The following is a 22299-nucleotide window of genomic DNA, read 5'->3' as shown; positions in this document are numbered from 1 at the left end:
TTCCTGGTCAATCCCGGCTTGGCTACTGTTTGGGATTCACCGGCCTTCGACCACGACCGTTTTCGCTTGATATTGTCGTATGTGATCCATTTTTCGTCGCCAGTCACCATCCGCTTCAAAAGTGGGTCGAGTTCGTTCCGTTTCAGCAGCATATGGCAGGCGTTGATTCGGTCCAGAAGGTTTTTTGTGTATCCAGCCGATGGTTTAAAATGGTTTGGTGACTAACTCCCTCCCTAACTCGATGTTTTTCATGATTTGATCGGTATTCGGGAGATATTTGGCAGCCTAAGATGTTCCTGGCATCCCAATGATATGTAATGAAAAAAGGCCAAATCGCTTCACAACCACGCCTTCGTCCCATATACCATACATTAGATAAAGTAAGCACTAGTGAATATAACGGAACAGAACTTTGAACAAATACTGCATTTATCGTAAGTTACAAGGCCCCAAATATCGAAAATGAGCACCTAATTTTTTTTCTCAAAATATAGGTAAGTCTCTCAGATATTTTGAAGAAATTCGAAGGCAATATTTTTCTTCCAATAATAAATGAGTGAAATCGGGTCATAACTTCCCCTAGCTCGTATATACCTATGATTAGGGTTTTCAAACCACCAATGGTCTTTTTACTATATCTATGCCGTATATGTGGGTGAAATAGCGTGTTATAAATATTAATAATTTTCTTTCTAGCTTCAATAACCAAAATTTCCTACAGGGCTAACTGTAAGCCAGCTGTTGACAATTTGACATTGCTTATCACTGCAATTGCATCTGCATTTTTTCCAAGGGAAAGCCAATTTTATTTTATTTATCAAGGGAAACACATACATACATACATACAAACATTTATGATTGCTGATATGTGAATTTTTTAGACTCTTTTTTTTCAAATAATTTGCGTTGCTTTATGACCTCTACCTTTGTACATAAATATATTTCTATATATCTAGCAAATATACATAGGAAATCACATGTATTATACATATTTACATATATATCTGTCACCTAGACCAATTGCCTTGCGCGCTCCCATTTATATCATTGCCAACGCTTCACTCAGTCAGTCAACAATATTGTTGTTCTTGTGAGTAGTAGTCGAAATCAGCATGCAACCATCATTTTAATAGCATACAATAACAAATTTATTGCGCGAGTCTATAAATATACATACCTGCATATGCATATTTACATAGCTGCAAAGGTATGTCTGTCTGTCTAACAAGGGACGCACACTCTATCATAGACCCCCACAAACGCCAGTGGCTACACGTTGAAACAACGGTAATGACAATCGCACGTCGGCACTTGGCGATATGCAGCGCGGTTCAAATGCTCATGCAACAGCAACAATGATAGGAAAGCGCATTTACGACAGTTATTGAGTCAGATAATTTAATGATATCACTTTATTGGTTGATGAATTTCCCCATGAACTCTAATGGTTATTTTAATGTATGATTTCGGTGGCACACATTTGGTGATACAGTTTTTGACTTCCGGGGTCTACTGATGCTCAAATTATTGGAAAAATCTGAGTTGAGTTGATAAAAAGAACACAGCGGTATTAAAATATAGAGTTACTGAAGAATAGAGAGTGAAGTTACTTCTTACTTACCCTTACTTCTTCAAGAAACTTACTTGACTCGAGTCGCTGTCATAACTTCCAGTTGTCTATCCTTTAAAAGCCAAAACGGAAGATTTAACTATATTTATATTGCTTCAGAAACCTAAATATACAATTGAACTGATCAATTTGATAATTTCTTCCAAATAATTTATAGAACACATCCATATAACCCTGATTGAGCCTCTATCTGAGGTCATTTCCCATCTGAGATCATCTCCTATCAATTTATAAAGCATTATTAACAATCTTCTTTCGTTTGATTTCTCTTCCTTGATCTTCCCTTTACAAAAATTGACAATCTGCCTTCTTTCCAAATCTATATAGATCTATATAGTCCCAACTTCTTAATCTAACCTAAAAATTGGCAAAGAGTATCAATGTACCGATTGAACTACCATTATAATAAATTTGGATTTTTTTAAATGCACCCAATGTATAAAAAATACTTGTTTAAGACTAGTACAATATTTGGAAATTTCTATTTTCACATCCACAAATATTGGCTTTATCTCTCCGATGATCAAATGAGCGCAGAATTTTCATTGAATTTTGAAATACATTGACCCAACAGTGTGGACAACAACATTCATTAGTAATTAGTTCAAAAAATTTTGGTGAAGTACATTTCATTTTCAAAAAAACAAAAACAATATAAAAATGTAAAATAAAACAATAGAACACAACAACCACAAACAATACAATACTTAGTAACACTCACCTAAAAAACAGGTAAACAAACTATTCAATGCTACCAAAATATCATCAATATTTTAATTGATATTTAATGTAGTGGGATTTTTTCAAACTAGCCGAAAATATTTTTTCAACCATTTTGGCACTCAACGAAATTTGTATAAAAGTAAAAAGCATGGCAATTATAAATTCAGTTGTGAATTTGATGGTTTGCGAATAAAGCCTGCTTAAAATAAATATTAAATACAAAAAATATTGTTAACAAAACTAAAATTCGACAAACAAAATATTTATAATATTTAAAATAACAAAAAAATCACTTTTCAAACTTACATTATGTCCAACACACGCGTCGCCCACTCATTGAACTCGCGCATCCTTGTACTACTGCTCCTCACGCTGTCATACGCTTGCAATACAAACGCACAATACGGTTATTATCCGGGTGGTGGTTATGGCGGTTACGGTGGCGGCGGTTATGGCAGCGGTTACGGTGGTCTTGGCTATGGAAGTGGTTATGGCGCTGGCGGCGGCAACGCTTATGGTGGCTACCCCGGCTATGGTGGCTATCAGCAATATCCCTCCTACTATGGTGGCGGTTATGGCAATACGTATCCGTGTTATGGTGGCTACTATTGTAGCGGTGGTTATCCTAGTTTTGGAGGTTATCCATTTTACGGCAATGGCATGAGTGAGTCTATACGTAGTGGTTGACAAAATGTAGTAGAATTTTTGTGCCATTGATTACTACAACCTAAAATCAAATTATGTAGTGTTCTGGACGTGTCTCTTTATTTGATTTTTTTCAGATACCGCATACGCCAGCAGTAGCGGTGGCGGTATGGCCAGCGCATCGGCTAGCAGTGGCGGTGGTGCCGGCTACTTTGGTTAATTGGGGCGCAGAGTGGCAGCAAACGCGACAATATTGCTAGCTTCGTTGCAGAAGTACAAAATTTATACTTGAAATTGTTCAAATTATAATTTAGTTTAAGTTAAATTAATTTAGTTTGTAAATAAGTTGTTATATTGTGCATTAAACTGTGTTGTTTGCTCATGCTCATGTTTAGACTTAGTATTGTAAGTGCTTTCATTGCATGTTGTGGCTAATGGATTGAATTCAATACATTTGTTGTAATACAAGCTGCAGTTGCAAATAAAGTTATTTTAAAGCCGATAATCATTGGTTGTTGTTATTTTACTAGTTTTAGAACACTTATGTTAACCAACGCACTATTACATTCTTTACTATTGCACTATTGTTCATTATTTCACTTCTGCTTATCAATATACAAACAACAAAAGCTTTCAGTTCACACAAGCACTGCTTATTTGTTAAAGAATTTACATTTCAATATTAATTTAAATCAAATTTACACTTTTCAATTTCAATCACTAAAATATTAACACAATTCGGGGCAAACGCGGTCTTCAACTGAAATTTACCGCCTTCCAATTGTCAAACGTTAAAGGAAGTAAAGACAAAAGGAAAGCGGCAATTACACAGTGGATGTAAAAAATAATATGCACATAACCTAAAATATGACAAAAAGCTCACAATTTTCAGCTTGTTGGAAATATTATTATATTCCTCATATAAAAGGGCGCCGTGTTGAAAATCCTAAACCGGATATTATATATTTAACCGTTCCGTTGATATAGTATACCTGCCACTGTCGTGGAAATGATATTTTCCAAACCAATTCCACGTTCAGCAGCCTTGACTTGGAAAGCAACAGAAATCCTTGGAAGTGAATATTTTAGCCTTCAAACTAATTTTAACCCGGGGATTTTTCCGGGCTAATTTGTTGACATTGACGATAAACAATTAAAATAATTACAACGTAGCAACAATTTAAAAGTGATTTATGAGTCATTGATGAGATAAGCTTAAAAAATAATACAAGAGTACAATGCTTAAACTAATTGAACATTTTTCGGCTGACAGAAAACAAATATTGTGTTAATAAATAAAAAATAATTAAAATACAGCCTTATAAACTCTACAAAATTTGAAAATCTGCATTATACAGCCAATTACACAGCATATGCCGACTAACAATAATTTATACTTACTCATATAAACCACAATCAATTCACAAATTTATAATTTAATTATATTTTACATTTTATTTTGTATTAAATGACTACAAAATCTTCGCTTTGGACAAATTCGTTGGTTAAAACAGTTAATATACATACATATGTGCATATGTACAAGCAACTTTATATTAATAAAATAAATTCTTCGAAATCTTATAATACTAAAAAAACTGCATTTGGCTAGGGATGTCTCTCTCTCTTTATCACTAATAAAGCTGTACATTCAAAATACTATTAAATAATATTGTAATATTGCTATTTATATGTACAGTTACATACATGAATGCTGTATAGACTGTGCGCGTGCGACAATTAACAAGAAGAAATAATTTAAAACGATTATTAACAAATAAATACACACTACATATCGCCCGCATCCTTCCAGCCATACTTCTGCTTCTTGCCCTGTTTGTAGTACTTATCGCCGTTACCATTTTTATAACCATTATAACCGCGACGCTCCTCCTCTTTCGACAGCTTCGGTGGCGCACAATAGCAGGTACGTTTCTGCGAGTCCAAATATGATTTGCAGCCTAGCGTTAGCGTGCCGGCGAAGAGCACTTTAGCCGCCGCTTTACAACCGGTTATGAGATATTCACTGCCAATAGACTTATCTATGGTTTCACAGTATTTGTAAAGGCAGCGTTTGAAATCCAAATCGCACAAATCTTTGTTGCTATTGCAGGTGTCATAGCAGATATCGTGCTCATTACAGCATTGCTCCATTTCGACCGCGGGCAAGTATTCGGTGTTGATGTGTAGGCCTAGGGAGCCACAGCCATTGGCGGTTGGTGTATACAGTTTATTCTGCACGGGACGCACGTCTGAAAAATATAGTGTTTGAGTTTGAAAATATAGGAAATGCAATTAATAAGGAAATATAAATATAGCTGTCACTTTTCAATGTTACACAGCGCCATCTGTTGGTGAATGGCTGAAACGGCTTCCATAAAGCTCAACATTGTTTATACAAGAATGATTACAAGAACATTAAGCATTAAAGTCTGCGTCAGATTGCCTAAATAAAAGATGCATTGCTTCAATGGGATTGGTACACGTATACCGGCAAGTTATTTACAAAAATTAGATTATATTTTTATATATTATATGCACAAACTGATGTTTTCATCTACAGTTTCACAACACTAAACTTTCCATCACTGGAAATCTCCAGTCGAAAGCTTTTATTAACAGCTGTTTGCGTATAAAAAGTTGTAATCAAAACAAAATAAAACTTTTTTCTTTTCACTTTCACATATTTATAGCCGCATCTGACGCACTTCACCATTTACTCAGTATAATACACTTAATTGCATGCTTTTAGCACTTTCCATTGCTCTTGTTTTCTACATCACTGCCAAAAACACATTACTTTACGTAATTTCCTGCTTTGCCCAGCAAGCCGGCATTCCATGCCATAACCATATTAACCATTGTGGTACTAACCTATTGGTTTGCCATCTGGTCCTAGACATTTGTATATGCAATTCTCATCCACCGCTGCATCGAACACTTCATGCACGGTGCGAAACTTCTTCGCAACCGTCACTAAATTCTTAAACACATCACCGAAGATTGCCTCCGCCGCGATGATAGCGTCTCGCAAATGTACCAAAGTGCTGGAGCCATAGCCAGAGTAGGCGTATGTGAGAAATGTCAGCACGTAGATGGCGATTTTCATGTACGGAAAATGCATCTTTAAACGTTAATACTCTTTCCGAATAGTTTGTAATAACTAAAATTCTTTTGATACGAAACCACGTACAATTTTCTACAAATGCGTCCAAAAATAGGGATGGCAACGATTAATCATTTGATTAAATTAATCGATTATTTTCATTCAATTTACGATTTAATTGCATCGAAACACCTTTTCTAATTACTCGACTATTACTCGAGTAATTGCAAAATAATCGCAAACAGCATTTTGAAATTTAATACATTTTATGCTCATCTAAGTTAGCGTACAAGGGTCGAAATTGGTCGCATCAGTCATTAATGACTGGAAACGGTGTAAATATAGTTAAATTCTAATATGTCAACGTAGTTTAATATCAACAAATGAATGTCTGGTAACACTGCATTTACAGTTAAGTCAAACGCATTAAAACGCCAGTAAAAGCGAAGTGTGGAAATTTTTTGAATAAAATAAGCAATAACTACGTTAAATGTTAACTTTGCTGCAAAAATTTAAAATTTTCTAATAACACATCAAATATGTTGCAGTATTTAAAATTAAAGCATGCAACAGTAGCCTGCAAATTGTGGTAAGTTGGAGCAATCGGTATTACATTTTAAGTTTCTTCTAGTTATATATAAATATATGTGTACAAATTAGACTCTTAAATCTAGGAGTAAAGACAATGTTTCCCTAAGTGATGATGACACTGACACCATGATTGAAATGCCGAGTTGCAGCAGCAAACCAATTAATGAAAGCCCTTCAGCTTCGAAACACTATTGATGCTTGGGAAGAAATGAAAACCGTACGGATTTTCAAAAAAGTATTGTCATCTACTTGGTACCTCAGTACCAGCTGAGCGGCTTTTCTCAAAAGCGGGTGCAACTGCGACCGAAAAACGCAATCGTTTGACAACAAAACGTTTATCGAAATTGCTTTTTCTTCAAACTTGGTTGAACAGAGAATAAAATTTCTTTACTTCAATGAATATAATTTCATTTATGCTAAGACAAATGAATTTTTAATACGATATTTTAATTTTATTTCCGTTTTTGTTTTTGTGTATATACCAACATAATTTGAATGTCTGAAATAAGAATATAGTCTCCTATATTTTATTGGTTTTATTTTTACGCAAAGTTGCAAAACATAAGGTCCAGACCCAATGCTGGCTGGCTTTACTTGCTTTGCTGTGAGAACTGTCAACACTGAATTGAACTATACTAGAGCATATGAAAAGAGACCAAATGAAGCTTTGCTTCAAGCGCTTGAAGTTACGAATAGATCTATGCTCTATTTGCCAGCGCTTCCTGGGCTTTTGACATTTGATATTGTAACTAGAGGTACCAGTTTGGGCGAAATGTACCAATTTCAATAATTTTTTTGATGCTACATTGACACGCAAATATTTATCAAATATGCGTTTGCCAGTACAAATAGTTAAAATGTAGAATATTTAAAATATTTGATATATGTATGTAGAAATTTACAAAGAGTTTATAATAATATAACATTTAACATGAAACTATTACCAAGTTTTGATTGACTTTTTGATTTACATAAAATTAAGTGTGTGGCAACAGTGATTGTGACATTATTTTGAAAGCGTTCAAAGCGCTCATTTGGTCATACAAGCATTCAAAGTACGCAAAGTCAACGAAAGCAAGTAAAGCCAGCCAGCATTGGGTCTGAACCTATAGTCTTTCAAGTAAGAGGCAATTCTTTTACTTTAAGATTGCTGTACATATTTTGAAAAATTTAATACCATTGTGCTACTTAACTTCAAATGTAGGCCATTTTCTCTTTTAGGATATGGCTGGGACTCTGTGATAGAGCATTATAATACAAAATTCGGCGCTGAAACCTGGTGGTGGTCTTTATGCAATTTAGTATTATTTGAAAACATTGGAACTAATCGATTAATCGATTTTTTTACATTAATTGCAATTAATTGCAATTATTTTTTTATATCTTGCAATTAATCATTTGATTATTTAATCGATTAAAAAAAATTTTTTGCCATCCCTATCCAAAAATACTGATGCAAGTAGACCGAAGTGTTGCCACATTGGTTTAACTTATAATAGAGTAGAAAATTATTTGACTACTTAATTAAAAATATTTTCAATTTCTGTCTTTATCTTTGCAGAGAATTCATTATAATTATTGAGGTTAGGTTTCAAAAGATGCTTAAAAAATTAATTGTTTATGGTATGCTTCTACTATTTCTTAAATTATTTGACTTCTCTTCTTTGCTTGGTTTTCCTAATTCTATGCTTATTAGATGGCATCACTGCTTAGCACAGCTGTTCATAGTTCTAACAGTTTTGGGTGCGCCGTGTTAGTTTGTTCATTGGCTTCAAAACTATTTGACATTTGAAAAATTAAATGACGCCGGAAGCAATTCTTAAAGAAAATAATTTGTAAATTTCATTTTGGCCTATAATTAGTATATATTTTTGTGGTAATCAATTGAATTTGTTTTAAATATATAAATAAGTAATTGTTGTGTTCAGAAAAGACACGTGAAGTGCATTCTTTGGGTAAAATATTGAGCTCTATACACCAGGAAACTTAGCAGCTCAGTTGGTGACAGCTATTGATATGGACTTCCTCTTGATTTTTGGTGAAGGTCTGCGCTTCCACACAAACGGAAATGAACATACTTGCAAGCAGCGGATCTACTTTGCATAGAGTAAATAGTTAGGGTAAGTGAAATACTCTTGTTTGGTGTGATACAAGAGCCAGCTCGCCGGCAGCCTCACTCCAACCTTCAAATGCATTTCTTTTCAACAAAACTGCTATATAATGCATGAATGTACATCCAGAAGCCGCTTCAATGCTCCAGTAGTATAAATTTAATATAAATCTTCGCTCACAAGCGCTTAAGCACCACAAATTGAGGTTAGTTCAGCAGCATGCCTCCATAATTTAATAACAACGCTTATCGTAACACTTTAAGCATATAATTTCCAAACCTAAAATAGCACCGCATTCACTAATGAAGTATTAAATGCAATTAATGCCATTAATTCCCAATATATACACAACACTTTATTGACCAGCACCAGCCGCAAACTCAGCGAGTTTAATGAAGGTCATTAATGCATAAATAAACATGTTAATATGCAAGTGCTTAAATCAAACGCAGCGTATTTATTTAGCCTTCGATTGATCCCATCCATCCACGTTTGTGGCTGTGAGACAGGAGCCTTGTTAAAGTTTACAATATTCCACATAAGTTGTTGAATGATTACAACAACACAATAAACATGTACTTCATTACGCGTTTATAAGAGTTTATATATATATATATATATATTTGTCGATATATATGTAAGTGAATACAAAATACAAATATTTACAATGTAATGCAAGTATGTACATATATGTCTGTCGAGGCATTAATCAGTTGTCTTATAAACATTACGGCAAATTGACAACAACAGCCATTTCTTCAGAAGTAGCTGGTTGTAAATTACCAAACTCTCGCTGGCATAATATACATTTCATTTAATCCGAAAACTTTTTTTTGTAAAATACACTGAATTACCTTGACTTCGTTGTCAATAATTGTAATCAAAAATTCCCGGTGAGAAATAATTAAATAATTCTACTTAATAGACCACAGGTCACACAGTGTATACCACTATATTAAACTAATCTAATTTACATTTTTTAGAATGACGTGGCATAAACTATATTACCAACAACAATAAAGTAATCCATCATGATTAATAAATAATCCTTTCTCACATTTGTAATGAGTTTACACTACTTTCGAGTATCGATCGCTTAACAGCTGTGTGAGTTCCTTGCGGGTCAAAACTATACTTAAATTAAATGTACATATGTTTCACTATATTTATATGTATGCATTGCATGAGTAATTGTTTTTGTACGAGCACAAAATTACGCGTTCTGGCGCAGCCAACTGGGTGCCTTTGCTAGCCATCGCATGCGTTCGCTGATTCACCCATTTTACGATTGGTTTTTATTGGAAAATTGGAGATATATACTAGTGAGGCGAATAAACATTACGACCTGCTAAAATGTGTTCACTCAAGATAGAGGGGAGGAGGAGTGCATCAGTGAGAAGCTACAAGGAAGCAAAATACATACTAATACACTGTAGATTTGTATGTAAATAGATGTAGGGGTAAACATTTTCTAGAAAGCTTTCAATTAGAATTAGTAAATTTAATTTCTTATTTATTTATATTTTTTTAGAGATATATTATTCTTAAATGAAGAATATTCTTTAGCTTGGAAAGTAGTTGGGAGCTACATACATAAGATCACTCTACGGAATCTTGCTTCCGTAAAGCTTAAAGTAAGCCTACTCCTAATAACGATTTACCTATATGAAACAAAGTTTCTTTATTAGAAGAGCTTCGTAGGACCTCTCCATATTATCTAAGTTTGAGATTAGTTTCGGATCAATATTAAATAAAGCTTTTCTAAAAGCAGACGCTCCCCACAGTCAAGCTACTGGGTGTAAATCTAAAATTCAATCTATCAGCCTTTCAGGGGACCTCCCTTGAGAGTTAAGAAATTATTGGAAAATAAGGTCAAAGGTCAAATTGATCATTGCAGCTTACTACTTCCCAGTAGACTGGTCCTTTTGGTAATGAAGTGATCTATCGATACTAGAAAACCTAAAAAATATTTCTGAAATAGTTTCAGTGGGGTCTCCAGAAATCAAGGCCATGTCAAAATTTTTTCAAGTTCTCAAATATTATAGCAGAACGGAGATCGTAAAAGTCTTAGACCACTTCCTGGGGACTGATGAACTTTTCAAATGTGACCCGAGGCTTAAACTTATATGCTGCCGAGACCTGAATACCCATTATTTCTTATTACCACATAGAAGAGGCGTAAAATCAATAGTAGCGGTTTTCGTATAAGTTTTAATTCTTAATGCAAACGAAATGCGGGTTCAAGTTGAAGGCTTAGGCTTCTTAACTGACGTCATACGAGTAGATCGAGTAGAAATTTCTCGCAACAACAACAACAACAAAAAATTATACTCTCATCCCAGAAAAGCTATGGTCCTCGACCTTGCACAACATTACGAAACCGTTATATTTAAACCCAAGCGACGGCAGCAGACAATTAGCAAGCCCATTAGCATGCCGCACAGCAAGAGCGCGTCAGTGGTTGACACAGCAAGTGGTAGCGACGGTATTACGTTCTACAAGTGCTACACAACTGTGGAGCTGCTAAGTTCTTGTACAACGGTAAATGGTAACAGCAGCAACAAGCGCGTACTTGTAAAATAAATACTTGTACTTGAGCTTTTGACGTACACATCGGTTGTGGCAAATGGCACTTTCCAGCTAAGCAAACAATGCGGCAGGTGAGCGCTACAAGCTCAGCAGAAACAAAACAAGAATCTTACAGTTATATATAAATACATATATATTTACAACTTTTAGCAGCGAAGCATTTGTTAAATTTTACAAATTTCAAGTTGCAATGAGCTGGCAGCACTACTCTGAACACCGCGCACACAGCTGATGCAATTGAAACAAGGCGCCGGCAACAGCGCCAACGATGGCAAATAAAGCAGAAGCAAGAAGAACTACAAATACAAAGTGCCTCCATATACTATATACATATATAAGAGCAACACTAAACACGAGCAAAAATAAACAAAATACGAGAAATGAAAAGAAAAAAAACAATATAAGTATATCATAAAATGATAGCGGCAAGCGGCAACGTGGAGCGGCATCAAAACACAAACAAAAACAATCGGCAAAGCATGCTTGCGGCGGCTGTTGGTTGTTGGTTGTTTGCTGTTGCTGCTGCCACTTATAAAGCTTGCCGTTTGTAGGCGCAGACGTGAAGTGCACGTACAGTGGTGTTCAAGAAAATGGCAACTTGTGAAGAAATATTTGATTTTTAGACTGACTTGAGTTTAAACACCGATGGGAGAGTTTTAAATAATATTTCTGAAGATATTTTAAGGTTAAAAAGGGTTGATGGCAATTTTGAGGAGATTTGAGATCGTTTAATGGGTTAAAAATCTTATAACGACGAAATTGTTTGTTCAGAAAGTGTGATTGGACCATAATGTCATAAAACTTAAGAGATTTAGGATCTCTAGTGTGAGGAAAAAAGGTCTGGAGACAAACATTTTCAAAACAAGTAAGGAAAGGCTGAGTTCGGATGACGAAAATCGTCATATATAGTATATGGGGACTGAGGTAATGCCTAAATTGATTTCAACACAATCTGTATCCAAGACTATACGCTCACTTAATTTTGCTAAGATATCTCACATATTAACTGATATATGCGGAATAAAGGCCACCGTATTTTTGGAAAACATATAATTAGTTTTATGGGATCTAGGGGAAGTTATGACACGATTTTAAGAATTTTTTTACAGCGACTCAGTATTTGAAAAAAATATATTCTCTATAATATACTCTCTGACATTGAAATATCTGAGAGATTTACCGATATTTTCGGTGAAAAATTACCCTTAGGCACTGAGTTCTTCATGTTCGATATCCGGGGCCTTGAAAAGTTATACTCCAATTTCGAGAATTTTTTCACAAGTGAAGCCACAGGTCATATACAGTATTTGTGTAAAGTTGTATACCGTTATCTTCATCGGTTCCTTGGTATACATTATAAAGTGAAGAAATCATATGGAATTCAAAATTGAGTTATATGGGAAGTAGTCAAGATTGTGAACCGATTTCGCACATTTTCCATTCGTGTCATCAGGGTGTCAAGAAAACATCATATACCGAATTTCATTGAAATCTGTCGAGTAGTTCCTGAGATATGGTTTTTGACCCATTAGTGGGCGACGGGACACCCATTTCCCATTTTTTAAAAACATATGAGTGCAGCTTGCTTCTGCCAGTTCTTTTGTAAAATTTAGTGTTTCTGGTGTTTTCCGTTAGTAAGTTAACGCACTTTTAGTAGTTTTCAACCTAACCTTTGTATGGGAGGTGGGCGTGGTTATTAACTGATTATATTAATTTGTATGGTGTGTAATGGGAAACGACTGCAGAAAGTTGGGTTTACATAGCTTTATTGGTTTGCGATATATTAATACTTATTTCGAGCCGGGACCACGCCTACTTTTCCACAAAAAAAATTATATCTAGATATGCTCCTTCCAAGTACGATCCTTTATACATAACTTTACTAGTATTTTGTTGTAATGTCATTGATTATCTTTTAAAGATACCTTAGAACCCTTTAAGCAATTTTTTAGTCATTTAAAACCACACCGCTACTATTTTCTTACCCACTACTGTACTTATTAAACGACCAATAGTGGACTTGTCAATGGCTTGCGGGGCGTATAAGTATCATGCGGCCGGCTTGCTTGTCGACAAACCGACTGACCGACCGACTGCGCGTCTGTTGCCTGCCAATCTTCAGCATTAGCGCGTAGTATCCAAACGAACTGGCTGGCTGGCTGTTTAGCGGCTAGTCGAGCGTCTGCAGTTTGTTTGGCTGCTGTGTGTGTTTATTATATACGCCTTCGCGCATCTTTCAGCTTCAGTTACGTACAAGACTTGGAGGCAAACGGTTCGCAATAGCGGCTGAACAAGCAAGTGAAGCAAAGAAATTTGTGAAAAATAAAAATTTTTGAAAGTAAAAAAACTGAATTTTTTGAAAGTTTAAAATATTGAATTTTTGAATGTAAAAAATTAAAATTTTGAAAGTAAAAAAATTTTAGTTATAGAAAAATATTGAAATTCTGAAAGTAAAAAAAAAAATAACTTTTGAAAGTAGTACTGAAAGTGCAGAAGTACTTGGAAAACTGTGTTGTTGTAGTGAATTGAAACTGAAGTGAACTTAACTGCAAGTGAATTGAAAACTTTGAAAAAAAAAAAAATACAAAAAAGTGAAAAAGTTACAAAAAACTGTTAAATAAATTGAATATGTGTTTTTGAAAAATAACTGTAAAAGGTAAATACAACAAACTAGTAACTAATTTTCGAAAATTTTCAAAATCAGAACTGTAAATGTTGTGCAGATACAATTCTATTTTGTATGTATGTTTACAAATTAGCTACGTGACTAGTTTGTATAGAACTTTGGCAGTGACTATAGCAATTATAAATGTTTGTATGTATTTTTATGTGCGTATAAACATTTATAAAAATATATTTTCAGTGCAACTGTTTAAAAAAAAAATCGTAAAATTTGATATTGCGAAATTTTATTTGAGGAAAAAAGTGTTGAGAGATGTTTTTAAAGATTTTAGGATGAAAATTAAAAAAAATTAAAATTAAAGAAGTTAAAATATTTTGTTAATATATTTAATGAATAGAATGTTTCTCTAATAATATTTTTTTAATATTTTAATAAAGAATAAACGATAAATTTAAAATATAAAGTATATTTTTATATATATTTAATGATTTTTGAAACTTTTGAATTGAGATTTTCGAAAAATGAGTAGTTTTTAAAAAGAGTTACCAATTGTAAGATTCTAATTGCTAATTAAAATTCTAAAAATTAATAGAATTCATAATTTTTATTACTTAAAAATAATAAATATTGAAATAAATAATTAGGTACAGTTGAAAAACAAAATTAAAAAAAAAAAATTTCTCATTTTTTTATTTTTTTTTGAATTTTTTTAGAAATACAGTATCAATAATATTAAATAATTAAATTAATAATAATCTTCTTCCAAATTAATATTAAATAATTTGTCATACTTTTCGTCTAATTAGTAAATTTTTAGCCTTTTAAAACTGATTTTGTATAGAAATAAAAAATCTAAAAATTTAAAATTTTTTTTGTGATTTTCCCAAATTTTTTTGTAGACATTTAATTGTAATAATTAAATATATTTTACTTAAAAAGTTTAATACAATATCTCTCAACAAATTTCCTGAACTAGCGGTAAAATATATATTTAATTATAAAACATTATTAAATTTATTAAAATCAATACTTGTGGACAATTTTCATTTTTTTTTTTTTTTGGTTATAACAATGGAATAAATCAAGACAAGCCAACGAATTTTGATCTTTTTATGCAATTAGTAATTGAACTCATCAATAAAATGCTCACTGGGTTCATAAACCAGAAAAATTGTCGTTAAAGTTGGTTGATTGCAAGCTTAGAACTTTGTTTGAAGGGTTTAATCTTCAAGTTTTCATTCTTGGAACTTTGTTTGAAGTGTTTAATCTTGAGATTTGCATTCGAGACTCGAAGTTAGTTAAATAAATAAGTTAAATAAGTTATGAAAATGTCCCGTTCCGGCGTATTTCAAAAATAAATTAAAATGCCTATGAGTTTAGAAGAAGATCAATAAGTAAGGGGAGAGAAGTACCTAGCAGTTTGGAAGAAGAAAAAGAACCGCTACGATCGCCAGTGATCGCCAAAGTGCGTCAGTTCACATAGCAATATGGAACTCTTGAGATGGCTATTAGCCAATCGAATCTACTAGATTATCCAAAGCGTTTGAGCCATTTCCAGCGCTCGTCAATGATTTTGTTAAGCAGAAAATTGTCGATGATCTTGTCATTATCTTGATATGCTCTAAAACAAAGAAGTTGTTCATATTGTAGTTCATCAAAGATTGCTGTCAAGAATCGAATGATGGAAACCAGTTACCGAAAGTAATTATTTATTAAAAATATTAAACGGTCAAGTCACGGATCAAGTGGCAAAGATTTTATATGAGACAAGTTTTGATATCCTGCATCATATCTTCCTCAAAATGATAACCTCTGCTTGGTAAATAGAAGGAAGACCTCGTTGTTCAATGACAGTCACTGATGCCAGTATATTTCATATCTGCGATCACTGTTGTATTTTCTTAATATTCTATCAGCGATATGTAGTAAGGCAAGTATCTATTAGGTCTACAACTTTGCTTCCGCGTTTTTTTTGTAAACTTAAGATTTTTTGGTATAAAAACGGTTACAAATGTCGATGAGACTCAGCCGCACTTTTCTTGGAATTAAAAAAGAAAAGCAAAAGTTCCCGCAAATGTCGAGAATTCGGCTCAAAAAGTGACATTTTCAGTTGGGAATAAGTTTGGGATGCAAACAGATCTCTACAAATATTTTGTTGGCTTAATGTTGACACAAATGTCCAAGATCGATTTAAAACGATTTAATCGACCAGTGTTTGACCCTAGAGACATCTATTGGAAAACGGCGGAAGCAAAGTTGTAGACCTAATAATTTTACTTCAATTATCAAGTCAACCTATTTTAGCCTTCTGATATAATATAAAATCATTATCTTATGATTTATGGATTATTAGTAAATGCTTTCTTTCGTAGATTAACGAAAATTTGTTTTTTTTAATTGTTCGAGAGTGTTTTAAGAATATTAGTGTTACTAATTTAATAAATCTAGATAAGTCTGAGATCAGACCCCTCTATATTTATATATTTTTGAAAAGGTTGTTCTCAAAACTGGATCAAAGCATTCCTTTCTTCATTGTGTTTGTTTCTCCTTTGGCTGGTTCCTCTAACTATAGCTAGATTTCTTAATAATTTCTGTTGTAAGGTTTATATTTTATACCAGTTTTATAACGGTTCTATATCATTGAAGTGATCTATCAATAAACTGAACAAACAATTTGCTTGACAGTCATTAAGGTGATATTTTTGAAACAACTGAAGAATAATAGCAGGTTCTTGGGCTTTTTCCACTTTAAGGTACCTAAGTGGTTTATACCAGTTTTATACCGGTTCTATATCATTGAAGTGATTATCAATATACTGAAAAAGATACGTTGACTATATTTAAAGCGATCTTTTGAAACAGCTGAAGAATAATAGAAGGTTCTTAGGCTTTAACAAACGACTATGGCGCCCTTGTTCAAATACTGGCCACACTTTAGTGCAGTGAATCCGCACCTGCCTCAAGTAACTGCTGTCATTAACTTGTGTTGCAGTTTTTTTTAACTCAAAGCAAGTGTTTGCCGCAGCTAAATGCAATAAGTAAATTTTCAAGCTCACATGGAGATTTGTAGATTTGTATGCCAGTGAATTGCGCAAAAATCTTTGTACCAACAAAAACCAAACAAAAAAACATGCCTTTTGCCCATTCAGCGCAAATTCAAACATTTCGCAAACAAAATAAGAAAAATAAACCGGAAATTCTAGATCATTAAGCGCACTTTTTGTGCACCGACAGATTTTCGCTCGCTTTTTGTTTTGTGGAAAATTGGAAAAAAATAGTACTAAATGTGGTAATAAGAAAAAAATGAAAATAAGAACAAACTGAAAATGGAAAAAGGGGAAAAATAAAAAAATAAATTGAAAAATTTATCACAAAACAAAAAAAAAATTGCAAAATTGAAATGAAAATTTTTCGTAATACAACTTTTGTTGTTTTTGTATTTTTTTCATTCATTGTTGTTTTTGTATTTTTTTCATTCGGTTTATTTTTTCCGTTTGCTTTATTTTTATTTTTTCTAATTTTCCACCACTGCTCGCTTTATGTTTTTCGCTATGTTCCAACATTAGCACGCTATTAGCGCTGGCAAATTGTAAATGCAGAGCGTGTGAAATTTTCGAAAATTTCGCTTGAACTTTTATTACAAAAACGCAATGAAAGGCAAATCAGCTGAAAAAAGATTTTCAAAATTGTAATTTTGCTTTTTCCGCTCGTTTTGGCAGCAAAAACACAGTAAAGAAAGTCGAAGAAAGAAAAGAAAAACCATTTGAAAATCACGAGATAGACATTGAAAGGCTTTAGAGAATATTTGGAAAAAATTTATAAATGTTACGAGAGCAGGGAAGTGTAGAAGAAGAAGCAGAAGGAGAGTGAGCGCGCAATTATCACATCCCACCCGAAGTGATAAATTCTTCAAATACAAGTCAAAGCAAACGGCACAAGTTATATTGTACCGCTATATACAGAGACAGACATATGTATAAGAGCAACAACAATAACAACAGTTAGGCATTTTTGAAAGAATATTTATGTGCATGTGTGTGTTTGCATAGACGCAACGTCTGGCGAATGTTGGTGCGGCTTGCACTGCACTCGAAACGTTTTAGCCACCCGCGCGCTATTACATAGCTGAAAATATACAAATGAACACACACATATACTAACAGATGCTTTGTCGTTTATTGTGTGCGGAAAATAGCTGTTGTTGTTGCTTTTGATTTTTGAAAATTTGTGAAAATTTTCGTACAAAAATTTATTTTTAAAAATTTCGCAAGCGCGTCGCTAATGAAAACTGTGAAACAAGCGCAAACGATACAAAAACAAAAAAATTTAAAGTACAACAACAATATAAGGAAAAACTACAACAAAATTGATAGCATACAAATTAACGTATGTGTTCAAACGAAGCGTGGTACAAGCAAATTAGATTTGAAAAAAATATATATATAAATACTAATAAAACAGTAAGCAACAACAAAATTTGCTAATAAGCAAAATAACAGAAGAAATCAAAAACAAAAAAAAGTTAAAGAAAAGCACAAAACAAAAAAAAATTGTGTGGATTAAAAATCGAAAATCGCACTTGTGTCAGCAGAAAATACGCTAGAAAAGTGGAAAAAATTAAAAAAAAAAAATTGAAAAAAATTAAAAAGAAAAAAATTTGCAAAGATAATAAAAAAAATTTAATTCTGAAAAAAATCATAAAAAAAAATTTCAAAAACAAAAGATTTGCTAATCACGCACACACAGCATTCGTACAACGTATTCCAGCAGTGACTCCTCGTTTTTTCCACATTTCACTTAAATTTTTCAATTTCATTAATTTTTTTCGGTTTTCTTGTATCATTTGGTGAGTTTGATTTGAAATATTATTATACTCTCGCAACAAAGTTGCTAACGAGAGTATTTTGGTTTTGTTCACATAACGGTTGGTTGTAAGTCCTAAAACTAAACGAGTAAGATATAGGGTTATATATATCAAAATGATCAGGGTGACGAGTAAAGTTCAAATCCGGATGTCTGTCTGTCCGTCCGTCCGTGCAAGCTGTAACTTGAGTAAAAATTATCTTGATAAAACATGGAAGACGTAGTTCTTGGCACCATAAAAAGGTTAAGTTCGAAGATGGGCGTAATCGGACCACTGTCACGCCCACAAAATGGCAATAACAGAAAACATATAAGGAGCTATACATAAATTAAGCTATTGAAGTAAAATTTGGTATGAAGGATTTGCGGATGTGTTAAGAAAACTTTCGTCGTTTTTTTAGGTGCTTATAGTCCAAAAATGGAGGAAATCGCCCTCCTCCCATACAAAGGTTATGTTGAAAACTACTAAAAATTATTTAATTTACTAAGGAAAAGCACCAGAAACCTTAAATTTCATTATAAAGATGGTACAGAAGAGCTGCAGTCAAAATGGTATACAAAATTGTAAATGGGGGTCCCGCCCACTTATGGGTCAAAAACCATATCTCCGAAACTACTCTACCAATTTCAATGAAATTCGGTTCATAATATCTTCCTAGCTTCTTTATGATATGTTGTGAAAATAGTCCAAATCGGTTGACAACCACGCCTACTTCCAATATACCAGAACTTTGAAGTCGATCTGAATCGTTTAATTTAATATCGGAACAGAACTTTGCACAAATACTACATTTATAATGTTGCATCGCCCTTCGAAAAATCGTCGAAATCGGTCCATAAGTTTTCAATACCCTATATATCGAATATGAGGACCTCAGTACTTCTAACAATTTTTTTACCGAAAATATAGGTAAATCTCTGAGATATTTAGAAAAAATTCAGAGGGAATATGTTTCTTCTAGTAATATGTCTCCGTGCCAACAATGAGTGAAATCGGGTCATAACTTCACCTAACTCCCATATACCTAATATTAGGGTTGTCAAATTTTCAATGGACTTTATACCACATACAAGCCGAATATGTGAGTCATTTTGTGTGTTATGTTAATAAAATTAAATAAATAAACTGCGAGAGTATAAAATGTTCGGTGACACCCGAACTTAGACCTTCCTTACTTGTTTTTTATATACTTTTTTCAAGTATATATATATGTTTGTTTTGTATTGCATTTTCATGAGTGTATCTCAAGCACTTTTCTTGATAAGCCGCATTAAAAAATCCATTAAATTGATTTTTCGCACTTTTCCATTAGCCATTATGGAAAATTAATCAAATGAATTTTTTTTGTGGAAAAGCTTAAAAGTGATTTTAATTGTACTTGGAAAATCAATTTTTTGTTAAAATGTTTTTTTTTTAAGTTTTCTCAAATATTTTCTTCTCTTTTTAATTTATTTTTTGATTTTATCATTTTAGTTTATTTTGTGCCTTTAGAAGTTTTTTGCGCAAAATTAATTTTTTAAGGTCACATTTCGCGGTTTCGGGAACAGTTGTGTTGCTCTGATTTATTTCCATAACACTTCAAAGTGAAATAGTTTATTTTAATTTTTCTTAAATGAAAAATGTGATTCTTTCATTAATTAATGTTTTTGGTAAAATATTTAGTATCAATTCTTATTTTATAATTCCCTTTAGGCTGAATAATAGGTCTGAAAAGAATGAAAAATTAAAAAAAAAATACAAAAAAATTGTCTGCGCTACTTTTTCTAGGTTCTGTCGTGGGATCGCTCTGTTCTCTTGTAAAAAAAATTGCCATTTGAAAGCAACAACACAGTTACTCAGTTAAAGTCAATGCAAAGCGTGTTGTAACACCTCAATATTCTGGCTGAATTTGATTATACCAGTCTCTTGCATTTATGTCAGTTGCTTGTTCGATACGCAAATCTCCAAAATTTGGCAAAACGCAAAAGTCCGGTGAATATTACAATGACGTGTTGAAATTCTCCAGAGTTTGTAGTAACATTTGATAAAAGTTATAGTTAGATAATCTCAAAACTCTCATAAATAATTCCATCTAATTTTCTTATAAAGCAAACACATCGTATTTAGTCATAGAATTATATAAAATCACTCCTCGTTTTTTAAAAAAACTTTCCATATCATTTCTAACGTCACATTGAAACTAAAATCCAACACATAATTAGTTGCGAAATTTTCACTGGAACCATGACATGTTTTTGACAAAAATAAACTTGGAATAAATAAAGCATGGGTGGGAGGATTGGCCCGACAGCAAAAACAAATGAAACAGAAAACGTTTCATGTGTTTCATGAGTGAACAAACGTGACATAACAAAAACAAACTTAAGATAACAAACACTATAAATTCACTAAAAATATAAAAGCAGCGTAAGAAAGCAAGAAAATACAACAATAAATATGAAAATAATAACTATTATAAATCATTGCAAATTGTGCGCAAAATTTTGCAGACGAAGTCAAGCAGAACTAAAAATTATATTCAAGATATTGTCGCTTAGATGATAGATGTTAGATATTTTCAAATTAAAATGCATTTAACAAAAGTGTTGCTCGAAAGCGAATATTGGGTATAAAATTAATTTTACTAATTTAAAGTTTACGAAAATGTTTTATAATTTCAAGTTTCTTTTCAAATATGTTTCAGAGAATGTGTTCTCAGCTCCCTAAAATGTTTTATGTACCTATGATAACCACTTTGGTTTAAATCTGTTACCATCGACGTTCCAAAATAGTCAAGAGATTGTTTCTGACACCAATATATCCAATATAAAACTCTCGGACTATAGAACTCATGCCTGCTTTAGGTTCGTTCATGTTGAGTAAACCATCTTTTCGGTAGCTCTGTGAAGATATCCTTAAATGGCATGAGATGAGCTGCGTTCCATCATCTGAAATGTGATGACTAGTACCACCAGAGTCAGAACTGTGTTACTTTTAAGGTTTTGATCATTGGTATATCACGTAAATCCTTAGATCTAGGGATACTGTGTTCTTATGGGTTACTTAGTTGACATTGATGTTAACGAGAATGAAAGATTTTGAAGATCATACATATCTCTTTAGGTTTTTGAGAAAAAAAGGTCTTCCTTAATGTTTTCGTCTAAAAAGTTTCGAAGATTATACCTATCTTTTTCGGTTTTTGAGAGAAAAGGTCCTCATTAATGTTTTCGTCTAAAATTCTCTCTATAGAAAAATCAGTGATTCAAAAAATATTTATAAATTTACAGTTAAATATATAATACATATGTATATCATTCCATATGTGAATAAATGAAATCATATAACTGAAATAAATCCCATTGGCCTCAAAATCCCTTTTTCAAAATTATTGGAAAGTGATTTTTACAGTTTATGATTGAAAATTATTTTGCTTTGAAA

At 32.8% G+C, this 22299-nt stretch overlaps 3 protein-coding genes across 6 annotated transcripts in view; 2 read left to right on the top strand and 1 right to left on the bottom strand.

The window, feature by feature from the left end:
• The first annotated feature begins 1886 nt into the window (after positions 1-1886).
• Positions 1887-3495, top strand: LOC105210757 (keratin-associated protein 21-1). 2 transcript variants are annotated; one of them, XM_029038011.2, is made up of 2 exons: positions 1887-3017; positions 3100-3495. In XM_029038011.2, the coding sequence occupies exons 1-2, from the start codon at positions 2663-2665 to the stop codon at positions 3123-3125; spliced, it is 381 nt and encodes a 126-aa protein (XP_028893844.2). In that variant the 5' UTR covers positions 1887-2662; the 3' UTR covers positions 3126-3495. The 2 variants fall into 2 exon arrangements, with proteins under 2 accessions (XP_028893844.2, XP_011180203.2); XM_011181901.3 differs by having other exon boundaries at positions 1901-3017; positions 3136-3495.
• A 938-nt stretch (positions 3496-4433) lies between these two features.
• LOC105209102 (group XIIA secretory phospholipase A2) lies at positions 4434-6234 on the bottom strand. Its single transcript, XM_011179302.3, has 2 exons — positions 5873-6234; positions 4434-5250 (listed from the first exon to the last, which is right to left on the bottom strand). The coding sequence occupies exons 1-2, from the start codon at positions 6120-6122 to the stop codon at positions 4787-4789; spliced, it is 714 nt and encodes a 237-aa protein (XP_011177604.2). The 5' UTR covers positions 6123-6234; the 3' UTR covers positions 4434-4786.
• A 2260-nt stretch (positions 6235-8494) lies between these two features.
• LOC105209112 (cAMP-dependent protein kinase catalytic subunit 3) overlaps positions 8495-22299 on the top strand; it is a 69796-nt gene continuing 55991 nt past the window's right edge. Inside the window, exon 1 of one of the 3 annotated variants that reach the window (XM_054229002.1) lies at positions 8495-8815. The gene's annotated coding sequence lies outside the window, so the exon portion shown is untranslated. Of the gene's footprint in view, positions 8816-8871; positions 9012-13446; positions 14052-22299 lie in introns of those variants that run through there. The other 2 variants (XM_054229003.1, XM_011179310.3) reach the window with 2 other exon arrangements.

This window comes from Zeugodacus cucurbitae, chromosome 4 (genome assembly GCF_028554725.1).
Source record: "Zeugodacus cucurbitae isolate PBARC_wt_2022May chromosome 4, idZeuCucr1.2, whole genome shotgun sequence".
NCBI lineage: Eukaryota > Metazoa > Arthropoda > Insecta > Diptera > Tephritidae > Zeugodacus > Zeugodacus cucurbitae.
The sequence above is the reverse complement of the archived record's forward strand: the minus strand, read 5'-3'. Positions and strand labels throughout refer to the sequence as shown.

Coding starts and splice junctions, on each gene's coding strand:
- LOC105210757 (XM_011181901.3), top strand. CDS start 2,663: ATGTCCAACACACGCGTCGCCCACTCATTGAACTCGCGCATCCTTGTA. Junction 3,018..3,135: donor ATTTTACGGCAATGGCATGA/GTGAGTCTATAC, acceptor GATTTTTTTCAG/ATACCGCATACGCCAGCAGT.
- LOC105209102 (XM_011179302.3), bottom strand. CDS start 6,122: ATGCATTTTCCGTACATGAAAATCGCCATCTACGTGCTGACATTTCTC. Junction 5,251..5,872: donor ACCAGATGGCAAACCAATAG/GTTAGTACCACA, acceptor TATATTTTTCAG/ACGTGCGTCCCGTGCAGAAT.